The sequence below is a fragment of the Mesoplodon mirus genome (assembly GCF_964341445.2).
Source record: "Mesoplodon mirus genome assembly, chromosome: 1".
Taxonomy (NCBI): Eukaryota; Metazoa; Chordata; class Mammalia; order Artiodactyla; family Ziphiidae; genus Mesoplodon; species Mesoplodon mirus.
In genome coordinates this window covers 43562737-43578125 of record NC_138976.1, presented here as the reverse complement: position 1 = coordinate 43578125, position 15389 = coordinate 43562737, and the positions used below count along the sequence as shown (strand labels likewise).

At 41.4% G+C, this 15389-nt stretch overlaps 1 protein-coding gene across 3 annotated transcripts in view; it reads left to right on the top strand.

Annotated features, from left to right (window-relative positions):
• Positions 1-14610, top strand: part of NTRK2 (neurotrophic receptor tyrosine kinase 2) — a gene marked incomplete at both ends in the record, with an annotated part of 393544 nt that extends 378934 nt beyond the window's left edge. For all 3 annotated transcript variants that reach the window (XM_082612254.1, XM_082612253.1, XM_082612252.1), the window contains 2 exons: positions 13389-13547; positions 14425-14610. In XM_082612254.1, coding sequence (XP_082468380.1) covers positions 13389-13547; positions 14425-14610 — 345 coding nt within the window. The remainder of the gene's footprint in view (positions 1-13388; positions 13548-14424) is intronic.
• Between the last annotated feature and the right edge of the window lie 779 nt (positions 14611-15389).

The window sequence follows — 15389 nt, the reverse complement described above, 5'->3', positions numbered from 1 at the left end:
GGGAGACGAGGCATCCCCATGGATGGGGAATGAGTTGTGGGGAAGACAAGCATGATCCTCTGGGGAGATAGAAGAATTGAGCAAGACAAAAGGCAACACTGGAATTTGAAATGGGACTGGACAAGTGAGATTTGAGAGGAGATTCAAAGAAAGGGAATCGGGAATGGACTGGGAGGGCCCACACTGAGAGGGATGGATGCTGAAAGAGAAGAGAAGACAATGAGGGAGGAAGGAGGAGTGTGGATGCTTGTTACCTCCTCTCTCATCAACCGAGGTCCCCGGAAAATGGGTTGTACATTCCTCATAAACTTGTACCAGGAATAAAGATGCTTCGTATATTTGTAAAAATTAAGTAAGAACCTAGGGTCCCAGCATGAATAATAGTGGGATAGAGAGCTGTTTTCAATACTGCTGGTCACCAATTCATATCTCCATTTGCTCAGCAAGTTCCTTGACCTTCCTAAATTCTAGTTTTCCAGTGTAGAAAAATAAATCATATTGTTTGTTAAGCCATGGGGAAATAGTCACCATTTACAGCCTAGTCACCAAAGAGAATGTACCCAGAGTATTTCTTGGGTAAGAAATAAATATTGTAGTTGAACTGATTAGATGTTCCCAATTTGTTTAAAAATAATAAAATCATCAATTTCTTTTTTTGCTGTTGTTAGAGTATAGATGCTTTACAATGTTATGTTAGTTTCCTCTGTACAACAAAGTGAATCAGCTATATGTATACATATACCCCCTCCCTCTTGGACCTCCCTCCCCTGCCCATCCCACCCATTTAGGTCATCGCAGAGCACCGAGCTGAGCTCCCTGTGCTATACAGCATATCTGACACAAGACAGTTTTACCAAGGGCCTTTTAGTATTCTTTCCAGGATTTATGGTTTTAATACCTTTCAAACAAGTAGATTTAAAGGATGCTCAGGCCTAGGTATTTTTCCTAGAACAGGTTTTTTTTTTTTTTTTAAACCAGATCGTCCTGTACATGTCACCATCAAAATTATGAAGTGTCATGGAAATAAACAGTAAGAGCTAAACAAACAGTTCTTTTTGCAGATGTTTTAAAAACAGGATCCATTATTTTCCATAACTTGATTTATTTTAGGCACTATGGAATTTCTTTTTGGCCATTGGCCCCAGACATTGTTCTGATTAACTTCACTGATTTAAGCAAGTCACGGTGATTAGCAGCCCTGATGGCCATTCATTCTTTCCTTTTTCATGGTTTAATTTTCTTCTTTAGTCTCTGTCCTTCCTCTCTCACCTCAGAAGGTATGAGATGCTATCTTATAGAGCAATATTCTCTCATGTTATTCATTATGACGTCTTCCTAAACTTCATTCCCAGGTCGAATAGTACCAGGTCTGCACTACAGACTTCCCCATCTACTGTACAGATGATAAACTGAGGAATGAACGGGATTTCACACACAGCTTAGAGAGTTTTTATACTCCATGTGAACGCCAGTATTTTGGATTGCATTTTATTAAGAAGTTTTGAATTTCATTGAATGGTTCTTATTTGTAGCATCAATTAGGTGAGCCAGTTTCCATCCATTTAATCTAAGGTTGGTTCTATGAAGAGTTTAGAGAAGTTATTGGCGGTGGATGGGAAAATAGTGAACACTGATCTCTTTGAAGGAACACATTGAGAATTCCTCCCCAAATCTCAACAGTCAGAAGAAACTCGAAGACATGGTCTGCTTACCAACCAACACCCTCCATGCCTTGCCAGCCATAACTGCTCAGCATCCTTCCTCTTGAGGCATGTGATCCATTAGCAAAAATAGGGAATGCCTGCAGTGTTACCAGAGCTGTACTAAGGGGTGCTTAGAAACATTGCTGAGCTATAGTAGGGAGGGTACGTTCCTTGAAATGATGGAACTTGAACTTGCCTTTAGGAGACCTTCCAGAGTAGGTAGAAAAAAGGAGAGATCAAACTTTCCAAGAGGCATGAGTAGATTTGGCCTGGGAGAGGAGCCACAACTAAGTTTGCTGGCTGAATATAGGGCATGAATTGGAGAATGCAGAAGCCAGAAACGCAGAGTGACCCATCAGAGTGAGTACAAGATGTCCTGTGGGGAGGGGTTATGTGTGTGTGTTTTCAGATAAGCTACTTAAACTCTCTGAATTTGGGGGGCATTACTTATAATGTGAAGGAAAGTCGATGTCTTCTCAAGACGGTAATTATTGGGCTCAAGTGAGATCATCAAGTAGAAGTTCTTTGTAAAGATCAACTTCTCTGTATTGACAGATGATTATGGTGGGAAGGTGGTGGCAAGTGGTTAATTACAGAACTAAAACCCCAGGCTCGTGGGTTGAGGAAAATAAAAACTGCAAGTCCAAGTCAACTCCCCAGCTAAGTGGATTTCCCATGTTGCATCAGCTTATTCTGGTGCGTTTAGTGAAGAGCACGTTCCTGACCCAAGTCGATCACTGAAAGGTCTCTCCTGGCACCACTGAGTATCTGGCAGTCAAAGCAACAGTTCTGACTCCCAGTGTCATACTTGGGATCACATTCCATCTCACAAATATTTAAGCAAGAGTGTGAGGGCCAACGGCCAAGTTGCACATACAAGACAAATATCTCATTGTGTTTGTCACTGCACAGTATGTGGTTTTGTGAGTTCTAAAAACCATCCAGTGACTGTGACTGGAATGTGACAGTAATTTGTAACCATGATGGCTCTTTTTTCTATTTTTACTTTTTAGGCCCACTTTTGTGACATGCTTCAAAATCCTGAGAAAGGACTGCAAAAGAAATATTCAGAAATGTTCTAAACGGGTTTAGAAAACTTGTGAACCCTGTCTGAACTTTTATTAGATGCTCCCACCACTCACCCATTTGACATCAGAACAAGGAAAGCATTATTTATAATGGCATGTGTGAAATCCCAGAGGGGATTCTTGAAAGAATTAGAGTGAAAAATCTGTCCCAAAGAGACTGCAAGCATAAAATAAATGATCAGATGGGAAAACATGTAAATCAGAAATTGAATCTTTTTTTTTCCCCTCCTTTAAGGGACACAGGAGCCTCTTCTTTGGCCGTTAGCAATACAGGACAGAGAATCCGGAAGAGTAGGTGTAATCAGAGGGGCCCCAGAGTACTTGTCATTGCAGAGTGAGGAGTGTGGGAGAGTTGTAGTGTTGACTCTTCTTAATGTCTCCATGGCTGCTTCCCATTGAGAAAATAAAGGCTAGATAATAAAGGCTACAGAGAAAGAGGCAACACCAAGAAAGCATTTAGTGCATTAAAATTCATAAAGGGCTTTCACAAATATTGTCTGCTTGAGTTAACCCTGGGAGGTATATATTGTTACGCACATTTTATAGTTGGAAAAATTAAGACACAGAGAGGTTTGGCAAGTAGTGAAATTAACTCTGGAGCCCAGAGTTTTGTTTTTTTTTTTTTAATTGAGGTATACTTGACATATAACATTATATTTGTTTCAGGTGTACAACATAAGGATTTGATATCTGTATATATTGCAAAATGATCACAGCCATAAGTCTAGTTAACATCTGTCTCCTCACATAGTTACAATTTTTTGTTGTTGTGATGAAAACTTTTAGGATTTACTTTCAAATATGCAATACAGTATTATTAACTATAGTCACCTTGCTGTACCTTACATCCTCAGGATTTATTTATTTTACAACTGGAAATTTGTACCTTTTGGCCCCCTTCTAAAGTCATGAATTGAGTGTTGTCCCCTGCACCACAGCTGGGAACACAAAAAGAATATGGAAAACCTGGCATCTCCATAGGTTAACACGTCCCGAAGTGTGATATTTACCGTCTGGTTCTAGGAATGTATGTGAGTGGCTCTCTATCTCTCTCCCTCTCCCCCGCAAACACACAGCCAAATTAGTTTAATTCACTAAGTTAAACAAAGTTAAATCTGTTCTTTCTGCCTGAGACACTTCATGGGAATTCTGTGCGTTATGAATCTCCAAGAAATGAAGAGGGTTACAGGTTACAGTGTATTTGATACATCTGAACTAGGAACACATGTGGCAAGCTAGCTCTTAATACTTTGAGGGTCAGGTATCCAAAAGAACACCACATTGGTCCATAATATCCCAGTCTTCCCTTTACTACCACAGACAAACTGTACATTGGATGTATGATCTAATTTCAATATTTTTCAAATTCTACTTTCAATATGTCAATTTCAATTGTTTCACTATTCCCATTCAAGAAAGAATTATGTCTTTTTCACTAAAAACCTGGGCAGAGACCTCTCACTCCCCATAACTGTGCGCATATAGCTCCCTGCACTGACACAAAGCCTCTCCTCGGTGCTGGGGTATAGGCTGCCAGCACCCGGGGGACCATTCCACCTTGGTATCCTTCGTGTTTGTAAGTATCTGAAAACGTAGGAAACTCTTGTGTGTTGGCAGATTTCCTTTCCCAAAGTCCTGGGTACATGGGGTTTCAGGGTTGCAGAGCAGGGCAGATAGCCATCAGCCAGAAACACGCCCATTTGGCTGTGCCAATATGACCACCAGCAACCTTTCTGGTCAGTGCCTGTATTGCACGGGTTGCGTTTTGGATATCAACCCTGGTGGTGAGTATTGTCATGTCCAGGCAGCTCCATGAGGGAAATCTGTGCTCGTTGAACAGTGACTACCTGTCCCTGCGGAATGAGGAGAAAGCGAGGAAATTGAAAGCTGATGGAAGGCAACAAGCTTGCACTTAGCACATGAACTTTTGGTGTATTCAAAGCTGAACAGTAAAAATACAGGGGCGCCTTAACCCTGAGCCAGCAAGTCATGTTTTGACTTGTCAGAGTTGGATTCCTCGTACAGAGAAGAATGGGGAAAAATCATGCATACTTTCTTAGCATCGGCTAAGAGCATCATTTGAAATCAGCAAGCAAATTAGACATCTCTGACTCTCCACCCCTTGGGCTACGGAGTTGAGCAGCATTTTTCAGGCACTGTTAGTCCATTTCCTTCCCTTAGTGAGTCAGAAATGGATATTGAGAATTATAATCGGGCAGAAACTCTGTGTGGCATTGTTCTCAGAGGTCAGGGGGTGGGAGTTGTTAGGGAAATCTAATTCCTGCTGTCCTGTGAGCTCACCCACTGCCCCGTTGTCAGCATGGCATTTGGGCAGGTAGTGCTGAGGTTTATCAGCATGAAGAGTAGGACCTGCCACCCATGGGGCTACTGTGCAGAAATCTTATCTTGGTTTAAAAATCAGACAGTCTTGATGGGCTACAAACCTGTATATGGAATATACTTAGTTTTTCTCCAGAAAGTAGGAAATCATAAACAAGTCTCTTTGGTCAAAGTTTTCTTTGTCTGTGCTAATGCTGTTGCTACCTAATGCCTCAGCCTTGGTGCTTTTACTAAAATGGGCTTTTCAAAAACCATACTTACTTATTAACTTTTTTTTAACATTTTAATTGGAGTATAATTGCTTTACAGTGGTGTGTTAGCTTCTGCTTTATAACAAAGTGAATCAGTTATTCATATACATATATCCCCATATCTCTTCCCTCTTGCGTCTCCCTTACTCCCACCCTCCATATCCCACCCCTCTAGGTGGTCACAAACCACCGAGCTGATCTCCCTGTGCAGCTGCTTCCCACTAGCTATCTATTTTACATTTGGTAGTGTATATATGTCCATATATACACTACCACTCTTTCACTTTGTCCCAGCTTACCCTTCCCCCTTCCTGTGTCCTCAAATCCATTCTCTTGGAGGTCTGCATCTTTATTCCCGTCTTGCCCTAGGTTCTTCACGATTTTTTTTTTTTTTAGATTCCATATATATGTGTTAACACGCGGTATTTGTTTTTCTCTTTCTGACTTACGTCACTCCTTATGACAGATTCTAGGTCCATCCACCTCACTACAAATAACTCAATTTCGTTTCCTTTTATGGCTGTGTAATATTCCATTGTATATATGTGCCACATCTTCTTTATCCATTCATCTGTCGATGGACACTTAGGTTGCTTCCACATCCTGGCTATTGTAAATAGTGCTGCAATGAACATTGTGGAACATGACTATTTTTGAGTTATGGTTTTCTTGGGGTATATGCCCAGTAGTTGGATTGCTGGGTCGTATGGTAGTTCTACTTTTAGGTTTTTAAGGAACCTCCATACTGTTCTCCATAGTACCTGTATCAATTTACATTCCCACCAACAGTGCAAGAGGGTTCCCTTTTCTCCACACCCTCTCCAGCATTTATTGTTTCTATATTTTTTGATGATGGCCATTCTGACCGGTGTGAGATCATATCGCATTGTAGTTTTGATTTGCATTTCTCTAATGATTAATGATGTTGAGCAGTCTTTCATGTGTTTGTTGGCAATCTGTATATCTTCTTTGGAGAAATGTCTATTTAGGTCTTCTGCCCATTTTTGGATTGGGTTGTTTGGTTTTTTTTGATATTGAGCTGCATGAGCTGCTTGTAAATTATGGAGATTATTCCTTTGTCAGTTGCTTCATTTGCAAATATCTTCTCCCTTCCTAAGGGTTGTCTTTTCTTCTTGTTTATGGTTTCCTTTGCTGTGCAAAAGCTTTTAAGTGTAATTAGGCCCCATTTGTTTGTTTTTGTTTTTATTCGCATTTCCCTAGGAGGTGGGTCAAAAAGGATCTTGCTGTGATTATGTTATAAAGTGTTCTGCCTATGTTTTCCACTAAGAGTTTGAAAATGTCTGGCCTTACATTTAGGTCTTCAATCCATTTTGAGTTTATTTTAGTGTATGGTGTTAGGGAGTGTTCTAATTTCATACTTTTACATGTAGCAGTCCAGATTTCCCAGCACCACGTATTGAAGAGGCTCTCTTTTCTCCATTGTATATGCTTGACTCCTTTTTCAAAGATAAGGTGACCATATGTGCGTGGGTTTATCTTTGGGCTTTCTATCCTGTTCCATTGATCTATATTTCTGTTTTTATGCCAGTACCATACTGTCTTGATTACTGTAGCTTTGTAGTATAGTCTGAAGTCCAGGAGCCTGATTCCTCCAGCTCTGTTTTTCTTTCTCAAGATTGCTTTGGCTATTCAGGGTCTTTTGTGTTTCCATACAAATTGTGAAATTTTTTGTTCTAGTCCTGTGAAAAATGCCAGTGGTAGTTTGATAGGGATTGCATTGAATCTGTAGATTGCTTTGGGTAGTAGAGTCATTTTCATAATGTTGATTCTTCCAATCCAAGAACAGGGTATATCTCTCATCTATTTGTATCATTTTTAATTTCTATCATCAGTGTCTTATAATTTTCTGCATACATGTCTTTTGTCTCCTTAGGTAGGTTTATTCCTAGGTATTTTATTCTTTTTGTTGCAATGGTAAATGGAAATGTTTTCTTAATATCACTTTAAGATTTTTCATCATTAGTGTATAGGAATGCCAGAGATTTCTGTGCATTAATTTGTATCCTGTTACGTTACCAAATTCATTGAATAGCTCTAGTAGTTTTCTGATAACATCTTTAGGATTCTCTATGTATAGTATCATGTCATCTGCAAACAGTGACAGCTTTACTTCTTCTTTTCTGATTTGGATTCCTTTTATTTCTTTTCCTTCTCTGATTGCTGTGGCTAAAATTTCCAAAACTATGTTGAATAATATTGGTGAGAGTGGGCAACCTTGTCTTCTTCTGGATCTTAGTGGAAATGGTTTCAGTTTTTCACCACTGAGGATGATGCTGGCTGTGGGTTTGTCATATATGGCCTTTATTATGTTGAGGTAAGTTCCCTCTATGCCTACTTTCTGAAGGGTTTTTTTATCATAAATGGGTGTTGAATTTTGTCAAAAGCTTTCTTTGCATCTATAGAGATGATCATATGGTTTTTCTCCTTCAATTTGTTAATATGTTGTATAACACTGATCGACTTGCATATATTGAAGAATCCTTGCATTCCTGGGATAAACCCCACTTGATCATGGTGTATGATCCTTTTAATGTGCTGTTGGAGTCTGTTTGCTAGTATTTTGTTGAGGAAGTTTGCATCTATGGTCCTCAGTGATATTGGTTTGTAGCTTTTTTGTGTGTGTGACATCTTTGTCTGGTTTGGGTATCAGGGTGATGGTGGTCTCGTAGAATGAGTTTGGGAGTGTTCCTCCCTCTGCTATATTTTGGAAGAGTTTGAGAAACATAGGTGTTAGCTCTTCTCTAAATGCTTGATAGAATTCGGCTGTGAAGCCATCTGGACCTGGGCTTTTGTTTGTTGGAAGATGTTTAATCACGTTTTCAATTTTAGTGCTTGTGATTGGTCTGTTCATATTTTCTATTTCTTCCTGGTTCAGCCTTGGAAGGTTGTGCTTTTCTAAGAATTTGTCCATTTCTTCCAGGTGGTCCATTTTATTGGCATGGAGTTGCTTGTAGTAATCTCTCATGATCCTTTGTATTTCTGAAGTGTCAGTTGTTACTTCTCCTTTTTCATTTCTAATTCTATTGATTTGAGTCTTCTCCCTTTTTTCTTCTTGAGTCTGGCTAATCAATTTTGTTTATCTTCTCAAAGAACCAGCTTTTAGTTTTATTGATCTTTGCTATCATTTCCCTCGTTTCTTTTTCATTTATTTCTCATCTGATCTTTATGATTTCTTTCCTTCTGCTAACTTTGGGTTTTTTTTGTTCTTCTTTCTCTATTTGCTTTAGGTGTAAGTTTAGGTTGTTTATTTGAGATGTTTCTTATTTCTTAAGGTAGGATTTTATTGCTATAAACTTCCCTCTTAAAAGTGTTTTTCCTGCATCCCATAGGTTTTGGGTCATTGTGTTTTCATTGTCATTTGTTTCTAGGTATTTTCTGATTTCCTTTTTGATTTCTTCAGTGATCTCTTGGTTATTAAGTAGTGTAATGTTTATCCTCCATGTGTTTGTAATTTTTACAGATTTTTTCCTGTAATTGATATCTAGTCTCAGAGCGTTGTGGTCAGAAAAGTTACTTGATACAATTTCAATTTTCTTAATTTTACCAAGGCTTGGCTTGTGACCCAAGATATGATCTATCCTGGAGAATGTTCCATGAGCACTTGAGAAAAAAGTGTGTTCTGTTGTTTTTGCATGGAATGTCCTATAAATATCAGTTAAGTCCATCTTGTTTAATGTATCATTAAAACTTGTGTTTCCTTATTTATTTTCATCTTGGATGATCTGTCCATTGGTGAAAGTGGGGTGTTAAAGTCCCCTACTATGATTGTGATACTGTCAATTTCCCCTTTTATGGCTGTTAGTATTTGCCTTATGTATTGAGGTGCTCCTATGTTGGGTGCAGAGATATTTACAATTGTTATATACTCTTCTTGGATTGATCCCTTGATCATTATGTAGTGTCCTTCTTTGTCTCTTGTAATAGTCTTTATTTTAAAGTCTATTTTGTCTGATATGAGAATTACTACTCCAGCTTTATTTTGATTTCCATTTACATGGAATATCTTTTTCCATCTCCTCACTCTGGCTGTATGTATCCCTAGGTCTGAAGTGAGTCTCTTGTAGACAGCATATATATGGGTCTTGTTTTTGTATCCATCCAGCCAGTCTATGTCTTTTGGTTGGAGCATTTAATCCATTTACATTAAGGTAATTATCGATATGTCTATTCCTATTACCATTTTCTTAATTGTTTTGGGTTTGTTATTGTATATCTTTTCCTTCTCTTGTGTTTCCTGCCTAGAGGAGTTCCTTTAGCATTTGTTGTAAAGCTGGTTTGGTGGTGCTGAATTGTCTTAGCTTTTACTTGTCTGTAAAGGTTTTAATTTTCCGTCAAATCTGAATGAGATTCTTGTTGGGCAGAGTAATCTTGGTTGTAGGTTTTTCCCTTTCATCACTTTAAATATGTCCTGCCACTCCCTTCAGGCTTGCAGAGTTTCTGCTGAAAGATCAGCTGTTAACCTTATGGGGATTCCCTTTTATATTATTTGTTGTTTTTCCCTTGCTGATCTTAATATTTTTTGTTTGCATTTAATTTTAGATAGTTTGATTAATATGTGTCTTGGCGTGTTTCTCCTTGGATTTATCCTGTATGGGACTCTCTTTGCTTCCTGGACTTGATTAAGTATTTCCTTTCCCATACTAGGGAAATTTTCAACTATAATCTCTTCAAATATTTTCTCAGTCCCTTTCTTTTTCTCTTCTTCTTCTGGGACCCTTATAATTCAAATGTTGGTGCATTTAATATTGTCCCAGAGGTCTCTGAGACTGTCCTCAATTCTTTTCATTGTTTTTTCTTTATTCTGCTCTGCAGTAGTTATTTCCACTATTTTATCTTCCAGGTCACGTATCCATTCTTCTGCCTCAGTTATTCTGCTATTGATCCCTTCTGGAGAATTTTAAATTTCATTTATTGTGTTGTTCATGATTGTTTCTTTGCTCTTTAGTTCTTCTAGGTCCTTGTTAAACGTTTCTTGTATTTTGTCCATTCTATTTCCAAATTTTTGGATCATCTTTACTATCATTATTCTGCGTGCTTTTTCAGGTAGACTGCCTATTTCCTCTTCATTTGTTATGTCTGGTGGGTTTTTTACCTTGCTCCTTCATCTTTCTTTGTCTTGTCATTTGCTTAACTTACTGGATTTGGGATCTCCTTTTCACAGGTGGCAGGTTAGTAGTTCCCATTGTTTTTGGTGTCTGCCCCCAGTGGCTAAGGTTGGTTCAGTGGGTTGTGTAGGCTTCCTGGTGGAGGGGACTAGTGCCTGTGTTCTGGTGGATGAGGCTGGATCTTGTCTTTCTGGTGGGCAGGTACACCTCTGGTGGTGTGTTTTGGGGTGTCTGTGACATTATGATTTTAGGCAGCCTCTCTGCTAATGGGTGGGGTTGTGTTCCTGTCTTGCTAATTGTTTGGCATAGGGTGTCCAGCACTATAGTTTGCTGGTCGTTGAGTGGAGCTGCTTCTGGGTGTTGAGATGGAGATCTCTGGGAGATTTTCACCCTTTGATATTATATGGAGCTGTGAGGTCCCTGGTGGACCAATGTCCTGAACTTGGCTCTCCCACCTCAGAGGCACAGCCCTGACCCCTGGCTGGAGCACCAAGAGCCTGTCATCCACACGGCTCAGAATAAAAGGGAGAAAAAAAGAAAGAAAGAAAGAAAGAAAAGAACAGAAAATTAAATTAAATTAAAAAGTTATTTAAATAAAAACCAAAGAATAATTATTAAAAAAAATTTTTAAGTAATTAAAAAAAAAGAAAGCAAGAACAGCCAAACCAAAAAACAAATCCATCAATGATAACAAGCTCTGAAAACTTCACTAAAAAACAAAAAAACAAAAAAAAAAAATGGACAGGGCTTCCCTGGTGGTGCAGTGGTTGAGAGTCCACCTGCCAATGCAGGGGACGCGGGTTTGTGCCCCAGTCCGGGAAGATCCCACATGCCGCGGAGCGGCTGGCCCCGTGAGCCATGGCCATTGAGCCACTGAGCCTACGCGTCCAGAGCCTGTGCTCCGCAACGGGAGTGGCCACAACAGTGAGAGGCCCTCGTACCACAAAAAAAAAAAAAAAAAAATGTGGGCACACAGACCCTAGGACAAATGGTAAAAGCAAAGCTATACAGACAAAATCTCACACAGAAGAATATGCATACAAACTCACAAAAGAAGAAAAGGGTGGGGGAAGTATATATATCATTGCTCCCACAGCCCACCTCCTCAATTTGGGATGATTCCTTGTCTATTCAGGTATTCCACAGATGCGGGTACATCAGGTTGACTGTGGAGATTTCATCCGCTGCTCCTGAGGCTGCTGGGATAAATTTCCCTTTCTCTTCTCTGCTCCCGGGGTTCAGCTTTGGATTTGGACCTGCCTCTGCATGTAGGTCGCCTGAGGGCCTCTGTTCTTCGCTCAGACAGGACGGGGTTAAAGCAGCAGATTCGGGGGCTCTGGCTCACTCAGGCCAGGGGGAGGGAGGGGTATGGAGTGTGGGGCAAGCCTGCAGTGGCAGAGGCCATCGTGACGTTGCACCAGCCTGAGGCGCGCCGTGCGTTCTCCCGGGGAAGTTGTCCCTGGACCGCGGGACCCTGGCAGTGGCGGGCTGCACACGCTCCCCAGAAGGGAGGTGTGGAGAGTGACCTGTGCTTGCACACAGGCTTCTTGGTGGTGGCAGCAGCAGCCTTAGCATCTCATGCCTGTCTCTGGGGTCCGCGCTCTTAGCCGCGGCTCGCGCCCGTCTCTGGAGCTCCTTTAAGCAGCGTGTCTCTTGCCTCTTCGGCAGCTCCAGACTTTCCTGGACTCCCTCCCGGCTAGACGTGTTGCACTAGCCCCCTTCAGGCTATGTTCACGCCGCCAACCCCAGTCCTCTCCCTGCGCTCCGACCGAAGCCCGAGCCTCAGCTCCCAGCCTCGCCCGCCCCGGCGGGTGAGCAGACAAGCCTCTCGGGCTGGTGAGTGCCGGTTGGCACCGATCCTCTGTGCAGGAATCTCTCCACTTTGCCCCCTACACCCCTGTTGCTGTGCTCTCCTCCGAGGCTCCAAAGCTCCCCCCTCTACGCCAACTGCAGTCTGCGCCTGCGAAGGGGCTTCCTAGTGTGTGGAAACCTTTCCTCCTTCACAGCTCCCTCCCACTGGTGCAGGTACCGTCCCTATTCTTTTGTCTCTGTTTTTTCTTTTTTCTTTTGCCCTACCCAGGTACGTGGGATGTTTCTTGCCTTTTGGGAGGTCTGAGGTCTTCTGCCAGCGTTCAGTAGGTGTTCTGTAGGAGTTGTTCCACATGTAGATGTATTTCTGATGTATTTGTGGGGAGGAATGTGATCTCCGTGTCTTACTCTTCTGCCATCTTGAAGCTCCTCCTACTTATTTACTTTTGTAAATAAGCTCAGTTGAAGTTTCCTGTAGTAGATGAAATTCCAAAGACTGGACTTCTTTGTGTCCATAGCAACCTGAAACTCAGCTGCCTCTTCTGTAAAATGTGAATAATCATTTCTGCCCTGCCCATTGCTGGGTTGTGGTAAGCATGTTCAAGGCAGTTGTGTGCACTGTCCTTACACTTTAAAGTGGAAGGAAGCTCCGGCCTTGCTAAGGAAGCAGAGTCCCTCGTTGGGTCATTTTGGATGCAAAACTCTCTACTTGTTATCCTGACCAAAGTTATCTTGTTAATTATAAGATCGAGTCATCCTCATACCAGAAAGTAGGTGTGTCTGTGTTTTATACAGGATGAATATTCACCCAATCACCATCTCTGCTCCTGTCTAGTTGTGAGAAAGAGAGAATTGCAAAAATGTGAGAAAAATCCTTTGACCACTCTTTGCCCTCTGTCTCTGTTGACTTGAGATTATAAACCAATCGTCTTTCCCTTATGTTTTATAAACAATTAAAATTAATAAATACAAATAAAGGAAAGGGAAAAAAATGTCCCCCACATCTCCCTTCCAAACCTTTTCTCCTGATGGTGGGAACTGATGCCACCTTGTTTACCCCTTTTCCGCCAGGTCGGTGGCCACACGATGCTGCCCATTCGCTGGATGCCTCCAGAGAGCATCATGTACAGGAAGTTCACCACCGAAAGTGACGTCTGGAGCCTGGGGGTTGTGTTGTGGGAGATCTTCACGTATGGCAAACAGCCCTGGTACCAGCTGTCAAACAATGAGGTGAGTGGCAGGTGGCACCAAGACCCCTAGAGAGCTGACACAGAGAGGCATCCCCTGGCTGGAAGTCAGGACACGCTGTCATGTGGCTTTGTTGGGAGAAGCACCTCCCAAACGGCCTGCCATGTACCTAAATATCATGGCCAAATTATAGTCACTCTCCAAATTTAAGAGTTCTAGAAAGAGAAAAACACAGCATTTGCTGATGCGCCTGTGATTCTCTGGCATTGGGACCCAGGAGTCATTTCGTGCTGTTCATCTAGTAAATTGATAGCAGATGTGGCACTCCGGTACCCTTAGAGTCCAGCTAGCTTTTTGGTATTATTCCAATAAGGTTTCAAGCTTCTCTCCTTTTTGCATATTTCACTAGAACATTTACTTCTAGTGAAAAACTCAAGCATTTTATTTTCCTTTTCTAATCTGTTTGCAAGTATGTCTATATTTGAGGCATCACTTCTTGGTCAAGCACCTCACTTCTTCAGGCCCACGTCTGTCTTTTATCCAATTCCATTATCCAAAATGACTGCTCATTTCTGTACCCTGGGGTTCCCTGGCCAGTTAGTGCCCTGACACAAAAGTGACCCTGGTCCCATCTCAGGCCAGTAAAACATTGGAATTCCAGGGTGTGCTTTGGGAGCATTCCATATAGATGAATTATTTCTCTACCAGTTTGGTGAAATCAGTGTGGCTTGAAAAATGAATATAAACCCATCAAATTAACCATGATATACCAACCTAGAACAGTCACTCTCTTGCCTCTGAAAAAAAGTAAACACTGAGTGGGTTTCTTTAAAGCAGCCCTCTCTTTGTACTGACATTTATTGTATCCACATTGTTTTTCCTCCGGTCTGGCCCTATCTTTGCTCTCCGTCCTGTCCAGGTGATAGAATGCATCACTCAAGGCCGAGTCTTGCAGCGACCTCGAACGTGCCCCCAGGAAGTCTATGAGCTGATGCTGGGGTGCTGGCAGCGAGAGCCCCACATGAGGAAGAACATCAAGGGCATCCACACCCTCCTTCAGAACTTGGCCAAGGCATCTCCGGTCTACCTGGATATACTAGGCTAGGGCCCTTTCCCCCAGACCGATCCTTCCCAAAGCACCTCCTCAGTTGGGCCGAGAGGATGAACGTCTTTTAACTGCCGCTGGATGCCATCAATCTGCTGTTCTTCGCTCTGACAGTATTAACTACAAAGACACCGAGAAGCTTTCTGAGGGAAGCAATGTGTACTTCTCCATCCGTAGACACAGTATGGACTTCTTTTTGGCATTATCTCTTTCTCTCTTTCCATCTCCCTTGGTTTGTTCCCTAGTTTTTTTTTGTTTGTTTGTTTTTCTTTCCTTTATTTTTTGGTCTTCCCTGCTTCACAATCCTCACCCTTTCTTTTTTAATCAATCTGGCTTCTGCATTACTATTAACTCTGCATAGACAAAGGCCTTAACAAACCTAATTTGTTATATCAGCAGACACTCCGGTTTGCCCACCACAACTAACAATGCCTTGTTGTATTCCTGCCTTTGATGTGGATAAAAAAAGGGAAAACAAATATTTGACTTAAACTTTGTCACTTCTGCTGTACAGACATCGAGAGTTTCTATGGATTCACTTCTATTTATTTATTATTATTACTGTTCTTATTGTTTGGGATGGCTTAAGCCTGTGTATGAAAAAGGAAAACTTGTGTTCGATCTGGGAAGCCTTTATCTATGGGAGATTAAAACCAGAGAGAAAGAAGATTTACTATAAACCACAGTATGGAGAACAAAGACAACCATTGGGATCGGCTGGCGTCAGTCCCAACTTAAGAAAACCCAGCGACTGTTAGCTGGGAAGAATGTATTCGGCA